This window comes from Haematobia irritans, chromosome 3 (assembly GCF_050003625.1).
Source record: "Haematobia irritans isolate KBUSLIRL chromosome 3, ASM5000362v1, whole genome shotgun sequence".
In the NCBI taxonomy this organism is placed as follows: domain Eukaryota; kingdom Metazoa; phylum Arthropoda; class Insecta; order Diptera; family Muscidae; genus Haematobia; species Haematobia irritans.
Genome location: NC_134399.1, coordinates 62,460,232 through 62,478,933, shown reverse-complemented (window position 1 = coordinate 62,478,933; position 18,702 = coordinate 62,460,232). Strand labels below are relative to the sequence as shown.

Sequence of the window (18,702 nt, the reverse complement as noted above, 5' to 3'; positions counted from 1 at the left end):
GCGCGCGGACGGTTACGAGAGGTTTTAAAACGACGATCATTTGTCTAAAGAAGCTAAATAACCACGAGTGTGAAAAATTAATGCTTGTTAATATGTATTGTGTTTTGTTGTTTGTGTAAAAAGCAATAAAAGTATAAATATAATTGCATTATAGTGATTTCGAAATAATTAGAAAAATAAATGAAATAAATATAGATAAATAAATAAAAAATCTTAAAATCACCTGATCACCAATAATATTGTAGCGCTAATTAGTAACGACAAAAATTCGTAAATTGTGACAACGAAACGTAAAAAATAACATTGTGAATTATTTGCAAAAGTAAATCCCCATTTGATATTTATCGAAAAGCAAAAAGGTGTGTGTGTTTGTTTGTTTAAAAAAGTTTTAAATTACATAATTTATTATATTAGTTTGTTTACGTACTAGTTCAGTGTTTATATTTGCTGTTAAAAGTGCTGTAATATGTTTTAGTAATCATTTTAGTGTTAGCGGTTTTATTATGTTTTCACCCTGTCCACATATGTATGGACACACAACACCCTTTCTGCCTCCCACCATATGGTGATGGTGAATTGTTATGGCTAAACAACAAAAACAAAAACAAACAGCAAACTAAATATTTTTCAATACATACTTCATTTCTTTACAATTTAATTAAAGTTAATTATTGTGGATTAAAAAAAAAACAAAGGAAAATAGACAACAACAACAAAACAAAAAGTTGTATATACTTAAAAAAAGACCGCTAAAGCCCAAAACAACAACAATAAATGAGTGTAATTTAAACTGAAGCATCAGTCATTGTTTGCCACCTCTCTGTACTGGCTTTTTCCGATTTTGTGTTTTGATCGTTGTGGTGAATTGGAAAACTTTGTGTTAGTGTTAGTGCATTAAACGAACGCTTCAGTAATTTTTTTCAACTGAAAACCAATTTTGATTTAAAAAAAGGCTTCTTTATATTTTCTATTTCCGACGAGGGTAGTTATTATTATATACCTCGAACTCAGATTCATATGTGAATGTACTTCAACATTTTCATTTGTTGATTTAGTAATTTTAGGTTAATTCAAATTTAACGGTATGAAATGTACAATTCTCACATGTGCTGTAAACAACCTTGGAAGGTCAAAAAACTTGTCCTAACTAAAACAAAAACAAACTTAAGGAAACATAATAATGGTACACTAAAAAAAAAAAAAAAATTCCATGTTTAAAGACTTTTACACTACACTGAAAAAACAGTGAACCCACCAAGAAGAAAACTTTCGGTTAATTTTAGAAAATTTTGAATATTTGTAGAAAATTTTAACTAAACAGTATTACAAACGTTGGCATCACGCCGATGTCGTAAAAATAAGTACATATTTTTCGACAAATTCAAGAAAATTTATTAGACATAATTAAGTTCTTTCACTTGTTAAAGAAAATTTTGTACTTTGAAGGAAAAACTTGGAGTTCAAAATTGCAAGAATGTCTTTAGTGACATACGAAGTTCATGATGGACGCATTTTTTGGTAAAATTTACAAATTTAAAGAAATTCTGAACTATTTTGTGGAAGACACAAATTTAGTTAATCTTTATGCTTCATTTGAGTATATTTTTTTCCTAGGGTTTAGTTAATTTAACTAACGTACGCAAAAAATTATTAGAGTAAAGAAAACTTTCTCTAAACATAATAATTCCATGAAATAAAGTTAAATTGGCTTTAGTGAAATAGAGAGTTCACTTTTTTTTTGAGTGTAACGATTTTGGTATTGATTCCCAAAAACGAAGTGCAGAATTGCACTAAGAATTAATTTAATTTAATTAATTAAATGTCAGTTTAAAAATACAAATTATAACAGGCATTTCAAAGCAAAAAATGTTTCCTTCATTTAAGAAAAAATCATCAATAACTCAGCAAATTTAAAGATAACTTCTTTAATTCAAAAATGTTTTCTTTACTTTAAGGAAATTTTTCTTACTCCATAGATATGCGACTTTAATGGATGGACGAAAATTTCAAAGATTCATGTCATTTAAAGAGAACATTACTTAAAGCAAAAATTATTAACTTTCTTTTAATTAATTGTTATACCCTCCACCATAGGATGGGGGTATATTAACTTTGTCATTCCGTTTGTAACACATCGAAATATTGCTCTAAGACCCCATAAAGTATATATATTCTGGGTCGTGGTGAAATTCTGAGTCGATCTGAGCATGTCCGTCCGTCCGTCTGTTGAAATCACGCTAACTTCCGAACGAAACAAGCTATCGACTTGAAACATGGCACAAGTAGTTGTTATTGATGTAGATCGGATGGTATTGCAAATGGACCATATCGGACCACTTTTACGCCCCCATATAAACGGACCCCCAAATTTGGCTTGCGATTGCTCTAAGAGAAGCAAATTTCATCCAATCCGGCTGAAATTTGGTACATGGTGTTAGTATATGGTCTCTAACAACCACGCAAAAATTGGTCCACATCGGTCCATAATTATATATAGCCCCCATATAAACGGACCCCCAAATTTGGTTTGCGGGTCCTCTAAGAGGAGCAAATTTCATCCGATCCATCTGAAATTTGGTACATGGCGTTAGTATATGGTCTCTAACAACCATGCAAAAATTGGTCCACATCGGTCCATAATTATATATAGCCCCATATATACCGATCCCCCGATTTGACCTACGGAGCCTCTAAGAGAAGCAAATTTCATCCGATCCATCTGAAATTTGGTACATGGTGTTAGTCTCTAACAACCATGCAAAAATTGGTCCACATCGGTCGATAATTATATATAGCCCCCATATAAACCGATCACCAGATTTGACCTCCGGAGCCTCTTGGAAGACCAAAATTCATCTGATTCAGTTGAAATTTGGTACGTTGTGTTAATATATGGCCTCAAACACTCATGCAAAAATTGGTCGAAATCGGTCCATAATTATATATAAGCCCAATATAAACCAATCCCCAGATTTGACCTCCGGAGCCCCTTGGAAGAGTAAAATTCATCCGATTCGGTTGAAATTTGGTACGTGATATTAGTATATGGTATCCAACAACCATGCAGGAATTGGTTCATATGAGTCCATACTTATATGTTATATAGCCCCCATATAAACCGATCCCCAAATTTGGAGAAAGTAAAATTCATCCGATCTGGTTGAAATTTGGTACGTGGTGGTTAGGTCAGGTTAGGTAGCAGCCCGATGTATCAGGCTCACTTAGACTATTCAGTCCATTGTAATACCACATTGGTGAACTTCTCTCTTATCACTGAGTGCTGCCCGATTCCATGTTAAGCTCAATGACAAGGGACCTCCTTTTTATAGCCGAGTTCCAACGGCGTTCCACATTGGAGTGAAACCACTTAGAGAAGCTTTGAAACCCTTTGAACCCCTGGTGGTAGTATATGATACTTAATCATATATAGCCCCCATATAAACCGATCCCGCCGGTGGTGCAATGTGCTAAGGCGACTGTTAACGCGTATGGTGCAGACGACACATGTTCGAGTCACGGTAGCGGAAATCTTTTTTTAAATTTATTTTTAGATACGTAACCATTACGTTTTCAGATCATGAACGCTGGTTGTTGTTTTGACAACGTATGGTGTCATTTTAACGTTGTCAGATTGACCCCATATGTTCTCAGTTTGACAACACATGTGTGTTGATTCACTTTCATGAACGGATCGTTTTGAAATGACCACGCCGTTCATGATTTTTTCTATGGGTGTACCAATTTATGAATTTTTACTCTGTTTTTAACCTATTTGAACCTATTTGAAAAACAGTTAAAATTACCCATTAAAAGTATGAAAAAACCAAGATATAAAAAATTGAATTAAAAGAACTTCCTTGGGAGTTCATCTTCTGGAAGTGCTTTTAAAGTTGTGCCTTTGGAAGAACTTCCAATTTTTGTTTGCTGGGATACAACCTCTATTTTTGCAAAAAAAAAAAAAAATTGAAAAAATGTGCTCTGCAGATGTTCTGTTTACCATTGTGCATATTATATATATTTTTTTTTGGGGGGAACCGATGTTCTTGTGTATTTAAGGGATAAAAACACTTTACGTTTTCAAGTTCAGAGTCGCGATCCAGTATAAATTATGCCAAATTTCAAGGAAGAAGCGTCTTTAAAATGAAGTCTTAAGATACACTTCCTATTTTGGAATACGTTTTAGCTTTATGGTGAAATTACAAAAAATCATGGAATTTAAAGACGATTTCATTAATATTAAAGTTTTGAAGACCATAAGGACAACACGTCTTTATTGAAAAAGACGTGTTGAGTCAAGCAAAATACTTTGTATCACAGAAATACGCTAACCAAAACTCACATTCGAAGTTTTGTTTTAATTAAACAATTTTTAACCCGATTACATTTAGACTTCAAGATGTCAAAGTCATTTAGACTGCAAGATGGTTGGATGGGCGATTGTTTCGGACTTCCCATATTCCTCACCAGCATCCTCTACTTGCAGCGAAATAAATTCGGATACTGCACTAAATCCAAAGTGAATTACACTCGAAATCAAAAACCTTTTTTGGGGATGTTTGAGTGTATTTAAAATTTTTTTCTATTCTACGAAAGATGCACCCAATCAACACTCTATGACTTATGTGATAATTTTCTTTTTTAACAGGTGTGAAAGTGCCTACAACTAATTTCCTTTTGATTAATTAAGTTTTGGGTGTATGAAGTTGTGTTAACTTCCAACTAAGATAATGAACCTAAATAGAATGGTCACCTTATCTCTGAAATTCGTATATTTCAACAGCAATAATAATAATAGTTTATTTATCTTTTGCCGCCTATGTTAATGGATTCATTTGATATGAGGTGTCTGTGGATCTTCAATATTTTTGTATGCATTTAGATAGTAATGAACATGAATTAAGATTAGGTGACAAGAGAAAGATTTTCTCTAATTATTTCCAGAAATATTGCTTGAGATATTTGTGAAAAAATAAATAACACATTGTGGTGCATGTGACTCATTTGAGTGATGTAATCGTTAATACTTAGAATGGGAAGTAATGCATGCTGGTAATATAATTGTTTAATTTTAATGACAAATACTTGTTAATACCTACACTGAAAAAAAACCAAAATTTTAGTATATGAAACACAATATTTTGGAAATTTCTTTGTTTCAAAAAAAAAAAAAAAACAGTTGATCGTCAAAGTTGGGATACTATTTTTATGCCCATATTCAAAATAAATTATTAAGACTTTTGTATGAGAAAGTATGAGTAAGGTTTAATTAATTTTTTTGAATAGGGGTGATTAGGTATAGAAAGCCTTTTTTAGACGAATTTAATTAATCGTTAATTTTGTATAAAAAAAAACATGAAAAAGGGGAACCCACAATTTGGGCAATTAAGCCTGGAAGTTTTTTCTTAATTTTGGGGCAAATAAATGGGAAATACTGAAATAATAAATGAGAACAGTATTGTGAGCAATAAAGAAAACTGATGTGAAGATCCGAAACTGATGCGAAGATCCGCAATACATTGAACTAACTTTTTGATTGTTTCCATAACACAGTGTTGAACTTGAACCTGACATTATTCCGAAACTTAATTGATATCTCATTTGCATATGCCCCATTGCTAATAGTTTTAAAATATGCAAAAAAGTTTGTCAAATATATGCTTGTGGATTTATTGAAACATATTTTCTATACAGACATATAAAAAACAATAAGTATTAGTTTCATCATGACTATTTTATGGCGATCGTGGTGTTGCGGAAATGTACACAAAAAAAAAACTGAATATTTAAATATTCGATTTTATCGTTCCTACCGGTGAGCATACAGAAACACATGTTTATTAATTTTATAAGAGATAAAATAATGAAATGCAAAAATTTTATTGAATTGCTATTTTAAGTCAAATTACAAGTCCTTTCACAATGAAAATAATTTTCATAACAAATCCAAATAATGGTCTCAGACCTCACAAAGTATATATATTCTGGGTCGTGGTGAAATTCAGAATTGAACTGTCATCAATAACACAAGTAGTTGTTATTGATGTAGGTCGGATGTTATTTATTACAAATGGCCCATATTGGACCACATTTCGGTATAACCCCAATAGGTTAGGTTAGATTAGGTTACAGTGACAGCCCGATTTTATTCACGCTCACTTAGACTATTATGCGATTATTTCCTTTTGTTGAACCGACCTGATTGTTCCAAAAACCTTAGCAGTCTGCTTAAGTTAACGTTTTCCAGGTCCGCCAGTAATCTAAAGCTATATGCCCCTAAAATTCCCTTACGCCTTACAATGCAGGACACTCACACAACAGGTGTTTAATTGATTCCGTTTCTTCCGCATCATGACAGCTCATACAGTAGTCACGCCAATAGTTTTTGCAAACGCGCCTATTAGGCGGCGACCCGTTATAGCAGATATCAGGAATGATATCTGGAGTCTTGAGAACACTAGCATATCTAGTATGCGGTTTAAGTTTAGATGGTACCATATATGCTTAGTGTCGTTGCAATCGTTGCAATTCCCCCATCGGACATTCGCCATCATAACAGCCTTCTACCGCAGTATGAGCTTGCAGGTTGCCAGAGGCCTATCCAACAGATTATAGTTCCCCTGGAATATTTAAGGTAGTTCCTAGCCTTGCTAACTTATCCTCTTCAATGTTCCCTGGTATGTTCTTGTGACCACGCTGAAAAAAACATTGTCGTGAGGTCAAAGATTTCATGTCTTTAAAATACGAATACAAATTTTGCTTAGCATAGAAGACGCATTTCTATAAAATAAAGTTATTTTCCTTGTCCAAAAGTCGATAAACTTTTCAATGAAGTTGTATTGTCCTTATAATTAAGTGATTTGACTTAAAAATGGGTATCTTAACATGAAAGAAAAAATTTATAGACTAAGGTCAACTTGACTTTAATAATTCAGAAAAATTCTTTAAATTTAATGAAATTGTCTTTAAATTTGTTGTCTTTTTGCATCTTGACTACAAAGCAAAAAATCGTTCAAATATAGGACATGTTTTTCAAAACTTTATTTTAACGAAGTTTTTTACTTCAAACATAGCATAATTTCTACTGGAAGTCGAGTCCTAATTTGGAAAATAAAGTTGCCGTTAACTCGTTTTTAAAGGACTTTGATAGCATATGAAGAAATAAAAGCTGAGAAAGCGAAAAATTAAAATTTGCTTCCTAGAAGCAAGTACACAAAACCTGAATTTAAAAGGGAATTGTGTCTTAAAAGTATCCTTACTTGTATTCTCAGCTTCTTTGGCTCGGAATCAATACCAAATTTTTTAAAGTAAAGACAAAATCTTTGGATCCGAGTATGCTTTTTTTTCAGTGCAAGCACCCATATTGGGTGAATATTGTACTGCTCAGGCATCTCGTTGAGAGGTTTGCGGCAGTCGATGGCCGTTTTCGAGTTAGAGTCTAAGGATTTTACTAAGGTGGAACACTACGGTGATTAGGTAACCTGTTTGCTATTCAAAGTTCTAGGTCTTTAGAATGTACTCTGAAACCCACGTGTCCATCAAATTGGACCCATCACTGTTGGGAGTTTCAAACTTTTTGTCGAGAAGAGGTTTCGCCAGATTGTAATCCATCGCGTTTTGCACATCTGGCATTATTTTGAGGACCGAACGACCACAGCGCAGCCGTACAGCCGTTGTTGCAGTAGCCTATTTGGCTGCTGAAGTACCGGCCACCAGACTTCAACACCATATAACACTATAGGTCTAAACACTGCCGTCTTTGCAGGGTTTTCCCCTAGACCATTCTTCTTTGCCCATTTCTCAGTCATCCGGAGGGCTCTCTGTATAATATCTCTAATTGAGGATGGGAATTTACCCCCATAACTATTTAAACCGATGGTTATGGGGGTTTCATGCGATTCGATTAAAATTTGGTCGTGGTATTAGTATATGCCCTCTATCAACCATCGAAAATTGATTCATATCGATCCATAATTATATATAGCTCTCAAATAAACTGATTCCCAGATTTAATTTCCTGAGCTTCTTTGAGATGCAGATTTCACTTGTGGGTCTCATGGAGGAACAAATTTCATCCGATCCTGTTGAAATTTAGCTCTATAATTAGCGAAAACAGATCAAGAACTGAATTGGCTTATACAGGTATTTAATACGCCTGTTTGTTTGTCTAACATAGACTCCATGTGGTCGAACTTACAATTTAGAAGACAAAGTTAAGAAGTTTTAAAATACCTTGCCATCGGCACACTGAAAAAACTATTTACGTGATATTAAAGATTGCGCAACCTAAATTTTAGGATGCGAAATTTATAAAATATTAAGGACAAATTTCTTTAATATAATGATATTTTAATTAAAATAAAGTTTATAACCTTTGCTTCAATTTTTTTTCATTAAATTTAGAACACAAATTTTGTAAATTTGCATCCCTCCGTTAAAGTCGCATGTCTTTGAACTAAGGCTAATTTTCCTTAAAGTAAAGAAACACATTTTTGATTTAAAGAAACTGCCCTTAAATTAACTGAAATATTGAAACTTTAGATTTAAGATAAAAACGCTTCAAATATAAGCTAAGACTTATTTTGAGGATTTATCGTGTTTGGTTTAAAGTTTTTTTTGGAAATAAGAAAACATTTTTTACTTTTAAGTATCCGTTATAATTTGAATTTTTAATCTGGCATTTGATTGTACGTAAGAACCTTTATTAATAAATCTCTAAAAGAGAATGAAAATTTGATAAACGAGATCTGTATCCTAATTTAAATTTTATTGGTCCTAGATTTAAAGCCAGATAGGTCACTAAAAAATTTCTTTAATTTAAAGAAGCCGTATCTATGGCTCGGAATCAATAACAAAACCCTTAAGAGAAGGTAAAAATCTTTGGATCCAAGTAAACTTGTTTTTGAGTGCAAGGTTTTGAAAGTAAGAAAACTTTTTTCTTTCAGGTGTTTATTAAAATTTGTACTTTTAAAGTTAAATTTATTTGTTCGTAACATAAATAGCGTTGTTAATATATCGCAAAAAGAAAATGAGCAATTCCGCACTGAAAAAAGAGCATACTCGGTTCCAAAGATTTTGTCTTTACTTTAAAAAATTTGGTATTGATTCCGAGCCAAAGAAGCTGAGAATACAAGTAAGGATACTTTTAAGACACAATTCTCTTTTAAATTTAGGTTTTGTGTACTTCTAGGAAACAAATTTTAATTTTTCGCTTTCTCAGCCTTTTTTCTTCATATGCTATCAAAGTCCTTTAAAAACGAGTTAACGGCAACTTTATTTTCCAAATTAGGACTCGAATTCCAGTAGAAATTATGCTATGTTTGAAGTAAAAAACTACTTTAAAATAAAGTTTTGAAAAACATGTCCTATATTTGAACGATTTTTTGCTTTGTAGTCAAGATGCAAAAAGACAACAAATTTAAAGACTATAAATTTTTTCTTTCATGTTAAGATACCCATTTTTAAGTCAAATCACTTAATTATAAGGACAATATGACTTCATTGAAAAGTTTATCGACTTTTGGACAAGGAAAATAACTTTATTTTAGAGAAATGCGTCTTCTATGCTAAGCTAAATTTATATTCGTATTTTAAAGACATGAAATCTTTGACCTCACGACAATATTTTTTCAGTGTAGCCATGTCCGTCTCTCCGTCCGTCCGTCTGTCTGTGAACACATTTTTGTGATCAAAGTCTAGGTCGCAGTTTAAGTCCAAACAAGTTCCTGATTTGGGTCAGAATAGAACCCTATTGATTTTGGAAGAAATCGGTTCAGATTTAGGTATAGCTCCCATATATATCTTTCGCCCGATATGCACTTATATGGACCCAGAAGCCAGAGTTTTACCCTGATTTGCTTGAAATTTTTCACCAGGAGAACAATAAGTACCATAGTCAGATGTGCCAAATTTGATCGAAATCGGTTCAGATTGAGATATAGCTCTCATATACATCTTACGAACTCTGGCCCCAGAAGACAGAGTTTTTGCCCAATTTGGTTCAAATTTTGCACTAGGAGTACAATTAGTAGTGCAGTCAAGTGTGCTAAATTTTATTGAAACCGGTTCAGATTTAGATATAGCTCCCATAAAGTTGAAAAAACTTTCGCCCGATTTTCCGTCATATGACCACAGAGTTCAAAGTTGTAGTCCGATTTACGTGAAATTATGCACAGGGGGTAGAATTAAAATACTAAGTATGCATGTCAAATTTGGTTGAAATCGGTTCAGATTTCTATATAGCTTCCATATATATGCTTTTCTGATTTGGGCAAAAATGACCAAAATGCCCACATTTTCCTTATAAAAAAAGTCGAAAACTTGTAAAAGTGACTCAAATTTTCATTTATTTCTAATACATATCTATCGACCGATAAATCATAAATACACTTTTGCGAAGTTGCCTCAAAATTGGTTCAGATTAATATGTATCCCATATTTTTATACCCTGCGCCACCTATTGATTTTGGAAGAAATCGGTTTAGATTTAGATATAGCTCCCATATATATCTTTCGCCCGATATGGACTAATACGGTCCCAGAAGCCAGAGTTTTACCCCAAGTTGGTTGAAATTTTGTACTAGGAGTACAATTAGAAGTGTAGTCAAATGTGCCAAATTTGGTTGAAATCGGTTCAGATTTAGATATAGCTCCAATATATAGCTTTCGCCCGATTTACACTCATATGACAACAGAGGCCATTTTTTTGCTCCGATTTATATAGCTCCCATATATAGCTTTCGCCCGATTTACACTCATATGACAACAGAGGCCATTTTTTTGCTCCGATTTAGTTGAAATTTTGCACAGGGAGTAGTATTAGCATTGTAGCTATGCGTGCCAAATTTGGTTGAAATCGGTTCAGATTTAGATATATCTCCCATATATAGCTTTCGCCCGATTTACACTCATATGACCACAGAGGCCAATTTTTAACTCCGATTTAGTTGAAATTTTGCACAGGGAGTAGAATTAGCATTGTAGCTATGCGTGCCAAATTTGGTTGAAATCGGTTCAGATTTAGATATAGCTCCCATATATATGTTTTTCTTATTTCGACAAAAATGGTCAAAATACCAACATTTTCCTTGTAAAATCGCCACTGCTTAGTAGAAAAGTTGTAAAAATGACTCCAATTTCCCTAAACTTCTAATACATATATATCGAGCGATAAATCATAAATAAACTTTTGCGAAGTTTCCTTAAAATTGCTTCAGATTTAAATGTTTCCCATGTTTATACCCTGCGCCACACTGTGGAACAGGTTGTATTTGGGACAAACCTTTATATATAGCCCCCAACACATTTGACGGATGTGATATGGTATCGAAAATTTAGATCTACAAAGTGGTGCAGGGTATAATATAGTCGGCGCCGCCCGACTTTAGACTTTCCTTACTTGATTTTTTACTAATATAGTGTACCATTCCCGGGCATTAGCCGACTTAAATTTTAGGTCTATAGATTATAAATTTTGTTCAGATGGAGTCAGATTTAAATGTATGTATTTGGGACAAAAACCTTTATATATATAGCACCCAACACATTTGACAGATATGATATATGTTAGTATCGAAAATGTGGATTTACAAAGTGGTACAGGGTATAATATAGTCGGCCCCGCCCGACTTTAGACTTTCCTTACTTGTTTTAATATTATAGAAACTCGATTTAAAGTTGGATTGCTTCCTGAAAGAAGGTGCATTTTTGGCTCAGATTCAATAACCAAACCCCTAAGTGAAGGTCAATATCTTTGGATCCACGTAAATATTTTTTGAGTGTAGCTCTTTTACTTGATCATAGCGAAGGGAACCATAGTATATGGTCACAGCTGACATACTTTAATCATTACTCTTAAGTTTTCTGTTAATATTTATACGAACTTTTATTTAGTTCCCACCTTTATTTATTAATAATTTCAGGTGTTTTTTTATCGAATGCAGTGAATAAATGTCTAGCTTCAAATAAAACCAAATCGTCCAAATATTTGGGGATTAATTTCTGGATTAGCGAAAAAAACATACGAATTATTCAACTGGAGTTTGATATTCAAAACAACAACAACAACAATGTCACAATTTCGTGATAATTCTTGGGTAAGTCATACTATTTGAAATTTAACCTACCATCACCTTGCCAAAAACACCATTTAGTCTTTCATTTATTTTAATATCACCGCCCCATAAAAACACCTCGTATTTTGTGTTTATTATCTGTCGCCATTTTCATACTACTGGCTAAATATCAAAAGTTCCTATTCCATTTTGACTTAGAAAAAGTACATACAAAAAATGCTCCCATTTGCGACGGCGCACAATGGGATGAGTTAATAAAAATTGTTAATTAGGACTGATTAATTTTGAACTACTTTATTGTATCGTAGAGAAAATATGTGTATAAAACGCCGCCCGTTGTGCTCTCACACAGTGAGACCAAATTAATAAAAAATTATTTTTTTTTGTTAAACCCTACATTTTGTCGTAATTAAACGAAACAATGTTTTTTTGCTTTTGTTAAACCCTACATTTTGTTGTAATTAAACGAAACAATGTTTTTTGTTGTGATTTATCAAAATTAGATAATTGGGTTATCTAATGATGAATTCCTGATTTATATACGGTGTTATAGAAAGATAAAAATATTGTAAAAATCAGGGAAAGATAGCTGTTTCGAATCCTCATCCGATTACGGACTTCACAAACTTGGACTGGCAGGATCGCCAATGTGGGTTTCTTGATATATCAACAAATATAGATCTCTTACTATATATTATAAAAGCGTAGGATCCGATATAGATTTATCGTTATATAGTTTTTATTATAAAAATTTTAATTATGGAAAATTAATGACAAACAAAACCTAGTACATAAGTATATTAAATTCAAAGCTTCTTTGTTTTTTTATGAATTAAAGAATATAAAGTGTTATCTATAAAAGTAATAACGCCACTGCACTACTAAACGTACTTTTTGTGCGAAATTTGAAGCAAATCACGGGAAAACCCTGGATTTTGAGGCCATATAAGTTCAAATCGGACGAAAGATATATATGGGAGCTATATCTAAATCTGAATCGATTTTGACCATATTTGGCACATATAGTAGTATCGTTAAAAGTACCGCTGGTGCAAAATTTGAAGTAAGTCAGGGCAAAACTCTGGCTTTTGAGACCATATAAGTCCAAATTGGTCGAAAGATATATATGTGAGCTATATCTAAATCTGAACCGATTTTAACAAAATTTGACACACTTAACGATACTATTAAACGTACCCCTTGTGCAAAATTTGAAGCAAATCACGGCAAAACTCTGGCTTTTGTGGCCATATAAGTTCAAATCGGATGAAAGATATATATGTGAGCTATATCTAAATTTGAACCGATTTCAATCAAATTTACCAAGCATTGGTAGAATGTTAATTCTACCCTCTGTGCCAAATTTCACGAAGATCGGTAGTAAACTTTGGCCTCTGTGGTCATATGAGTCTAAATCGGACGAAAGATATATATGGGAGCTATATCTAAATCAGAACCGATTTGGCTGATAATTTGCATGATTTTCGAGATTCATAAAATATTAGGATGTACGGTATTTCAAGAAAATCGGTTGATAAATACGCTAACTATGACCAAATCGGGGATAAATATATATGGCAGCTATATCTAAATCTGAACCGATTTTTTCCAAAACCAATAGCGATTGTCTCTGTCCAAAGAAACGGCCCTATGCCAAATTTGAGGACGATCGGACTTCAATTGCGAGGTGTACTTTGTGCACAAAATTACATATACATACAGACGGACAGACAGACAGACGGACTGACGGACATCGCTAAATCGACACAGATTTAATTCTAAGCCGATCGGTATACTAAAAGATGGGTCTATGACCACTATTTCTTGGCGTTACATACAAATGCACAAACTTATTATACACTGTACAACAGTAGTGGTGAAGGGTATAAATATGGGAAACATTTAAATCTGAAGCAATTTTAAGGAAACTTCGCAAAAGTTTATTTATGATTTATCGCTCGATATATATGTGTTAGAAGTTTAGGAAAATTAGAGTCATTTTTACAACTTTTCGACTAAGCAGTGGCAATTTAACAAGGAAACTGTTGGTATTTTGACCATTTTTGTCGAAATCAGAAAAACATATATATGGAAGCTATATATAAATCTGCACCGATTTCAATCAAATTTGGCACACATGACTATACTGCCAATTGTACTCCTTGTGCAAAATTTCAACTAAATCGGAGTTAAAAATTGGCCTCTGTGGTCATATGAGTGTAAATCGGGCGAAAGCTATATATGGGAGATATATCCAAATCTGAACCGATCTCAACCAAATTTGGCACGCATAGTTACAATGCTAATTCTACTCCCTATGTAAAATTTCAACTAAATCGGAGCAAAAAATTGGCCTCTGCGGGCAAATGAGTGTAAATCGGGTGAAAGCTATAATGGGAGCTGTATCTAAATCTGAACCGATTTGGCTGATATTTTGCAAGTTTTTCGAGACTCATAAAATATTCGGATGTACGGAATTTGAGGAAGATCGGTTGATATACACGCCAATTATGACCAGATCGGTGAAAAATATATATGGCAGCTATATCTAAATCTGAACCGAAATCAATAGGGACCGTCTTTGAGCCGAAACAGAACCCTATACCAAATTTTAGGACAATCGGACTAAAACTGCGAGCTGTACTTTGCACACAAAAATACATCAACAGACAGACATACGGACAGACAGGCAGACGGACATCGCTAAATCGACTCAGAATTTAATTCTAAGCCGATCCGTATACTAAAAAGTTGGTCTATGATTACTCCCTCTTGGCGTTACATACAAATGCACAAACTTATTATACCCTGTACCACAGTAGTGGTGAAGGGTATAAAAAATCAGCGGCAAATAAACCTTCTGTCAGATAGTCGTTGCTACACGCAGAGAAGGAATATGATCACCTCAAACATGTTTCAAGAGCAAAATGTTATTTTTGGGTGGTGACCATGGTCACCATGGTGATCATATTCTTTCTCTGGGTGTATATAACTTCATGGATATTTTCTTGCTTAGTTTCCAAGCAAAGAGAAATTATCTGTTTGTATATCCCTGTATTGTCCCATTGTGCTACTTTGGGTGGTTCGTGTTATTTTTTCATACTTTCCAGGACAGTTTCAATGGTTGTTTCTTTTTTTTGAATTGATATATCGTTCACTTTTGGGCCGGTTTTTCGGATTATATATTCTTTTGTGAAGGCATTTGTTTTTATTTCTTTGTCATTGTTTGATATCTCTTGTGTTTGGTTTTGAATTTATTTAATTTGCTAATTTACCAAAATTTGTTTATTTGTTGGCCTTACTCACATTAATTTGTAAATATTTTAGGCATTATCAGTTTTGCTCCACTCCTTACCACTCAACACCTGGCTAGATAGACACCAGTAGCTATGATACACATTAAAAGAGTTCAAGATAATGACAATAGCCTATTATACCACGTTGTAATATAAATTTATCAGTTGTCATCATATTAATAATATTAGCAAAGATTATTCGCGATATTTTCCTTACTGACTAAACATATCAATTTGTAAGGGTGTCAAGATAAGCAGCTAAAGTCAATGCTTCTCCATAAAAATAAATCAGACAGTTTTATCCATCCATAATAGTAATAATATGGTCTAGATAATAAAATTAATTGTTTTCGTAGATAAGGTATACACACAAATGAAGTCTGTGAACCCAAAAAGAATTTTCATTGTATAATGAAACATGATTAAGGATATTTTATTAATTTGTTGTCAAAATTTTATTTATATAGAAAATTTCGTCGAAATTTTATTTATATAGAAAATTTCGCCGAAATTTTATTTCTATAGGAAATTTGGTCGAAATTTTATGTCTATGGAAATTTTGTCGAAATTTTTTTTCTATAAAAAATTTTGACGAAATTTTATGTATATAGAAATTTCGTCGAAATTTTATTTCTATAGAAATTTTTGTCGAAATTTTATTTCTATAAAAAAATTAGTCAAAATTTTGTTCCTATAGAAAATTTCGTCAAAATTTTATTTCTATAGAAAATTTGGTCAAAATTTTATGTCTATAGAAATTTTGTCGAAATTTTATTTCTATAAAAAATGTTGCCGAAATTTTATGTCTATAGAAATTTCGTCGAAATTTTATTTCTATAGAATTTTTTCAAAATTTTATTTGTAAAGAAATTTTCGTCGAAATTTTATTTCTATAGAAAATTTCGTCAACATTTTATTTCGTAAAAATTTCATTTCTATAGAAATTTTATTTCTATAAAAAATTTCGTCGACATTTTATTTCTAAAGAAAATTTTGTCAAATTTTTGTTTCTATAGAAAATTTCGTCGAAATTTTATTTATATAGAAAAATTTGTCAAAATTTTATTTCTATAGAAAATTTCGTCGAAATTTTATTTCTATTGAAAATTTTGTCGAAATTTTATTTCTATAGAAATTTTTGTCGAAATTTTATTTCTATAAAAAATTTAGTCAAAATTTTGTTCATATAGAGAAATTTTGTCAACATTTTATTTCTATAGAAATTTTATTTCTATAGAAAATTTCGTCGAAATTTGATTTCTATAGAAAATTTTTTCGAAATTTTATTTCTATAGAAAATTTCGTCGAATTTTTATTTCTACCCGAGTAAAAATTGAGAGATTTAATTTGATATAATTAGATATAAGTAGATCCGAAAAAATGGTAAGATCCAATCATATCTAATTACTATGGAAATAGACCTGATCAGATCTCAATATTGGCCTAGATCTAATATCTTAGATATAATTATATCTATCCCTATATATAATTTGATCTGATGTTAGATCTGGTCAAATATGGAATTATATACATTTATATCTAATTCTATCTCATCATATGTGGGTATATCTTTTTATATTGAAAGGGGCCAATTTTGAGATCTAATCATATCTTAATAGATCCCTAAATTTTTACACGCACCCTCAAAAAAAATCGCTTCTCTAACATATGTTCCAAACATATTTTGCAGGAAGCACATATATTATTGGATACTACCGAAACATTAATATGTTTGTTTTATGTGAACATATTGTATGTTTGGAAGCATTTTGAGTCCAAAAATATTATATGCTTGGAAGACTTTTCTCCCCAAGAAGATTGTGGTCATTCCCTCACATAATTTTCACTTCCACGAAATTTTTTAGTTCTTGGCACCTCTTTCTGTAATACAAATAATGTTGAAGAAATTATTCAATTTTATAATTTTTTAAAATTTTACCTTTCGCCTTGACGGAGAATCGAACCGGAAACCATGCAGTTTGTAAGCCAACACACTACCACTGTGCTACGTGGCTGTAACAGTCACCAGTAGACAATTATCGTTATAAGTTACATTTATATAGCATAGTTTGCAGTACCCACGAGACCATGCAAAAATAACATTATTTAAAAGAAACATACATTTGTTGGCCACGTGGAGCAGTGGTTAGTATGTCTGACTTGCATGCAAAGGGTCGTGGGTTCAATCCCTGCTCCGACCGAACCAATTTTTTTTAATTTACACATTTATATATATATATATATATATATATATATATATATATATATATATATATATATATATATATATATATATATATATATATATATATATATATATATATATATATATATATATATATATATATATATATATATATATATATATATATATATATTATATTAAATTTTTATAATGAAACTTCGAAATGTGGGTTATTAAAGATTTACAGTCAGAAACAGTGCTTGATATAAACGAAATGGACTGAGCTTTTGGATAAAATATTATTTTTTATTGCATAAATAACAATTTTATAACAAAAAACTGTTTTATATAAAAGTTTGAAATTTTGGAAGGAATTCAAAAACTCTAACGAAAGAAGAACGTGGAGTGGAGCATAAACATAAATAAATAAATAAATAATTTTATAAAATACACATAAATTTATTAGGAGTGAACAATTTTTTACTAGCATTTAACACTATTTTAAATGCATTTACAACTTTCTCCTTACTGCGAATAGTCATTCTAATATTCAAATTAAATAATATTTAGACTTAGGCATATCAAAGTTTTGGCCTTATCATAAAACAGTTTTCCGCACACAAGCGGTTTCACAGAAATTGCTCTCATTTGATTATCTCGATGTGTTATGTTGATTTCTGTCGTTCAACCCTCCCGGTTTCCATTTCTATTTCTTTCTCTTTACTCTCTCTCTCTCTGTTGCTCTCTAAATAAAATGTTACAACATATATATGTTTACTCGAAATTTGTAAATTTATATATGTTTACATTCACACATATTATTTTTATGAAACATTCATGCCCCAAACATAATATGTTCTAACATATTAACATATGTGTCCCAAACATTAAGTGTTCGTTTAGGAACATTACATGTTTGCACTTAAATATATTGTGTTTAAAAATTGTGCCCGAAACACATTTTGTTTATATCGGAACATATGAAAAACATATTTTTCTAACAGTGCGGGTATAGAAAATTGTATCGATTTTTTTCTATACTCGTATTAAAATTCATCAAAGATTGTTTTGCTATAATAAATTTTGCCGAAATTTTCTTTTAATGAAATTTGTCTTTCTAAATTTCATTTCTATATAAAAATTTCGGAAA

At 31.9% G+C, this 18,702-nt stretch overlaps 1 protein-coding gene across 3 annotated transcripts in view; it reads left to right on the top strand.

The window, feature by feature from the left end:
- The window catches only part of Nost (Nostrin), a 278,724-nt gene continuing 260,022 nt past the window's right edge, over positions 1-18,702 (top strand). The window contains exons 1-2 of one of the 3 annotated variants that reach the window (XM_075302370.1): positions 1-359; positions 11,919-12,092. In XM_075302370.1, coding sequence (XP_075158485.1) covers positions 12,066-12,092 — 27 coding nt within the window. In that variant the 5' untranslated portion in view covers positions 1-359; positions 11,919-12,065. The remainder of the gene's footprint in view (positions 360-11,918; positions 12,093-18,702) is intronic. The other 2 variants (XM_075302371.1, XM_075302373.1) reach the window with 2 other exon arrangements.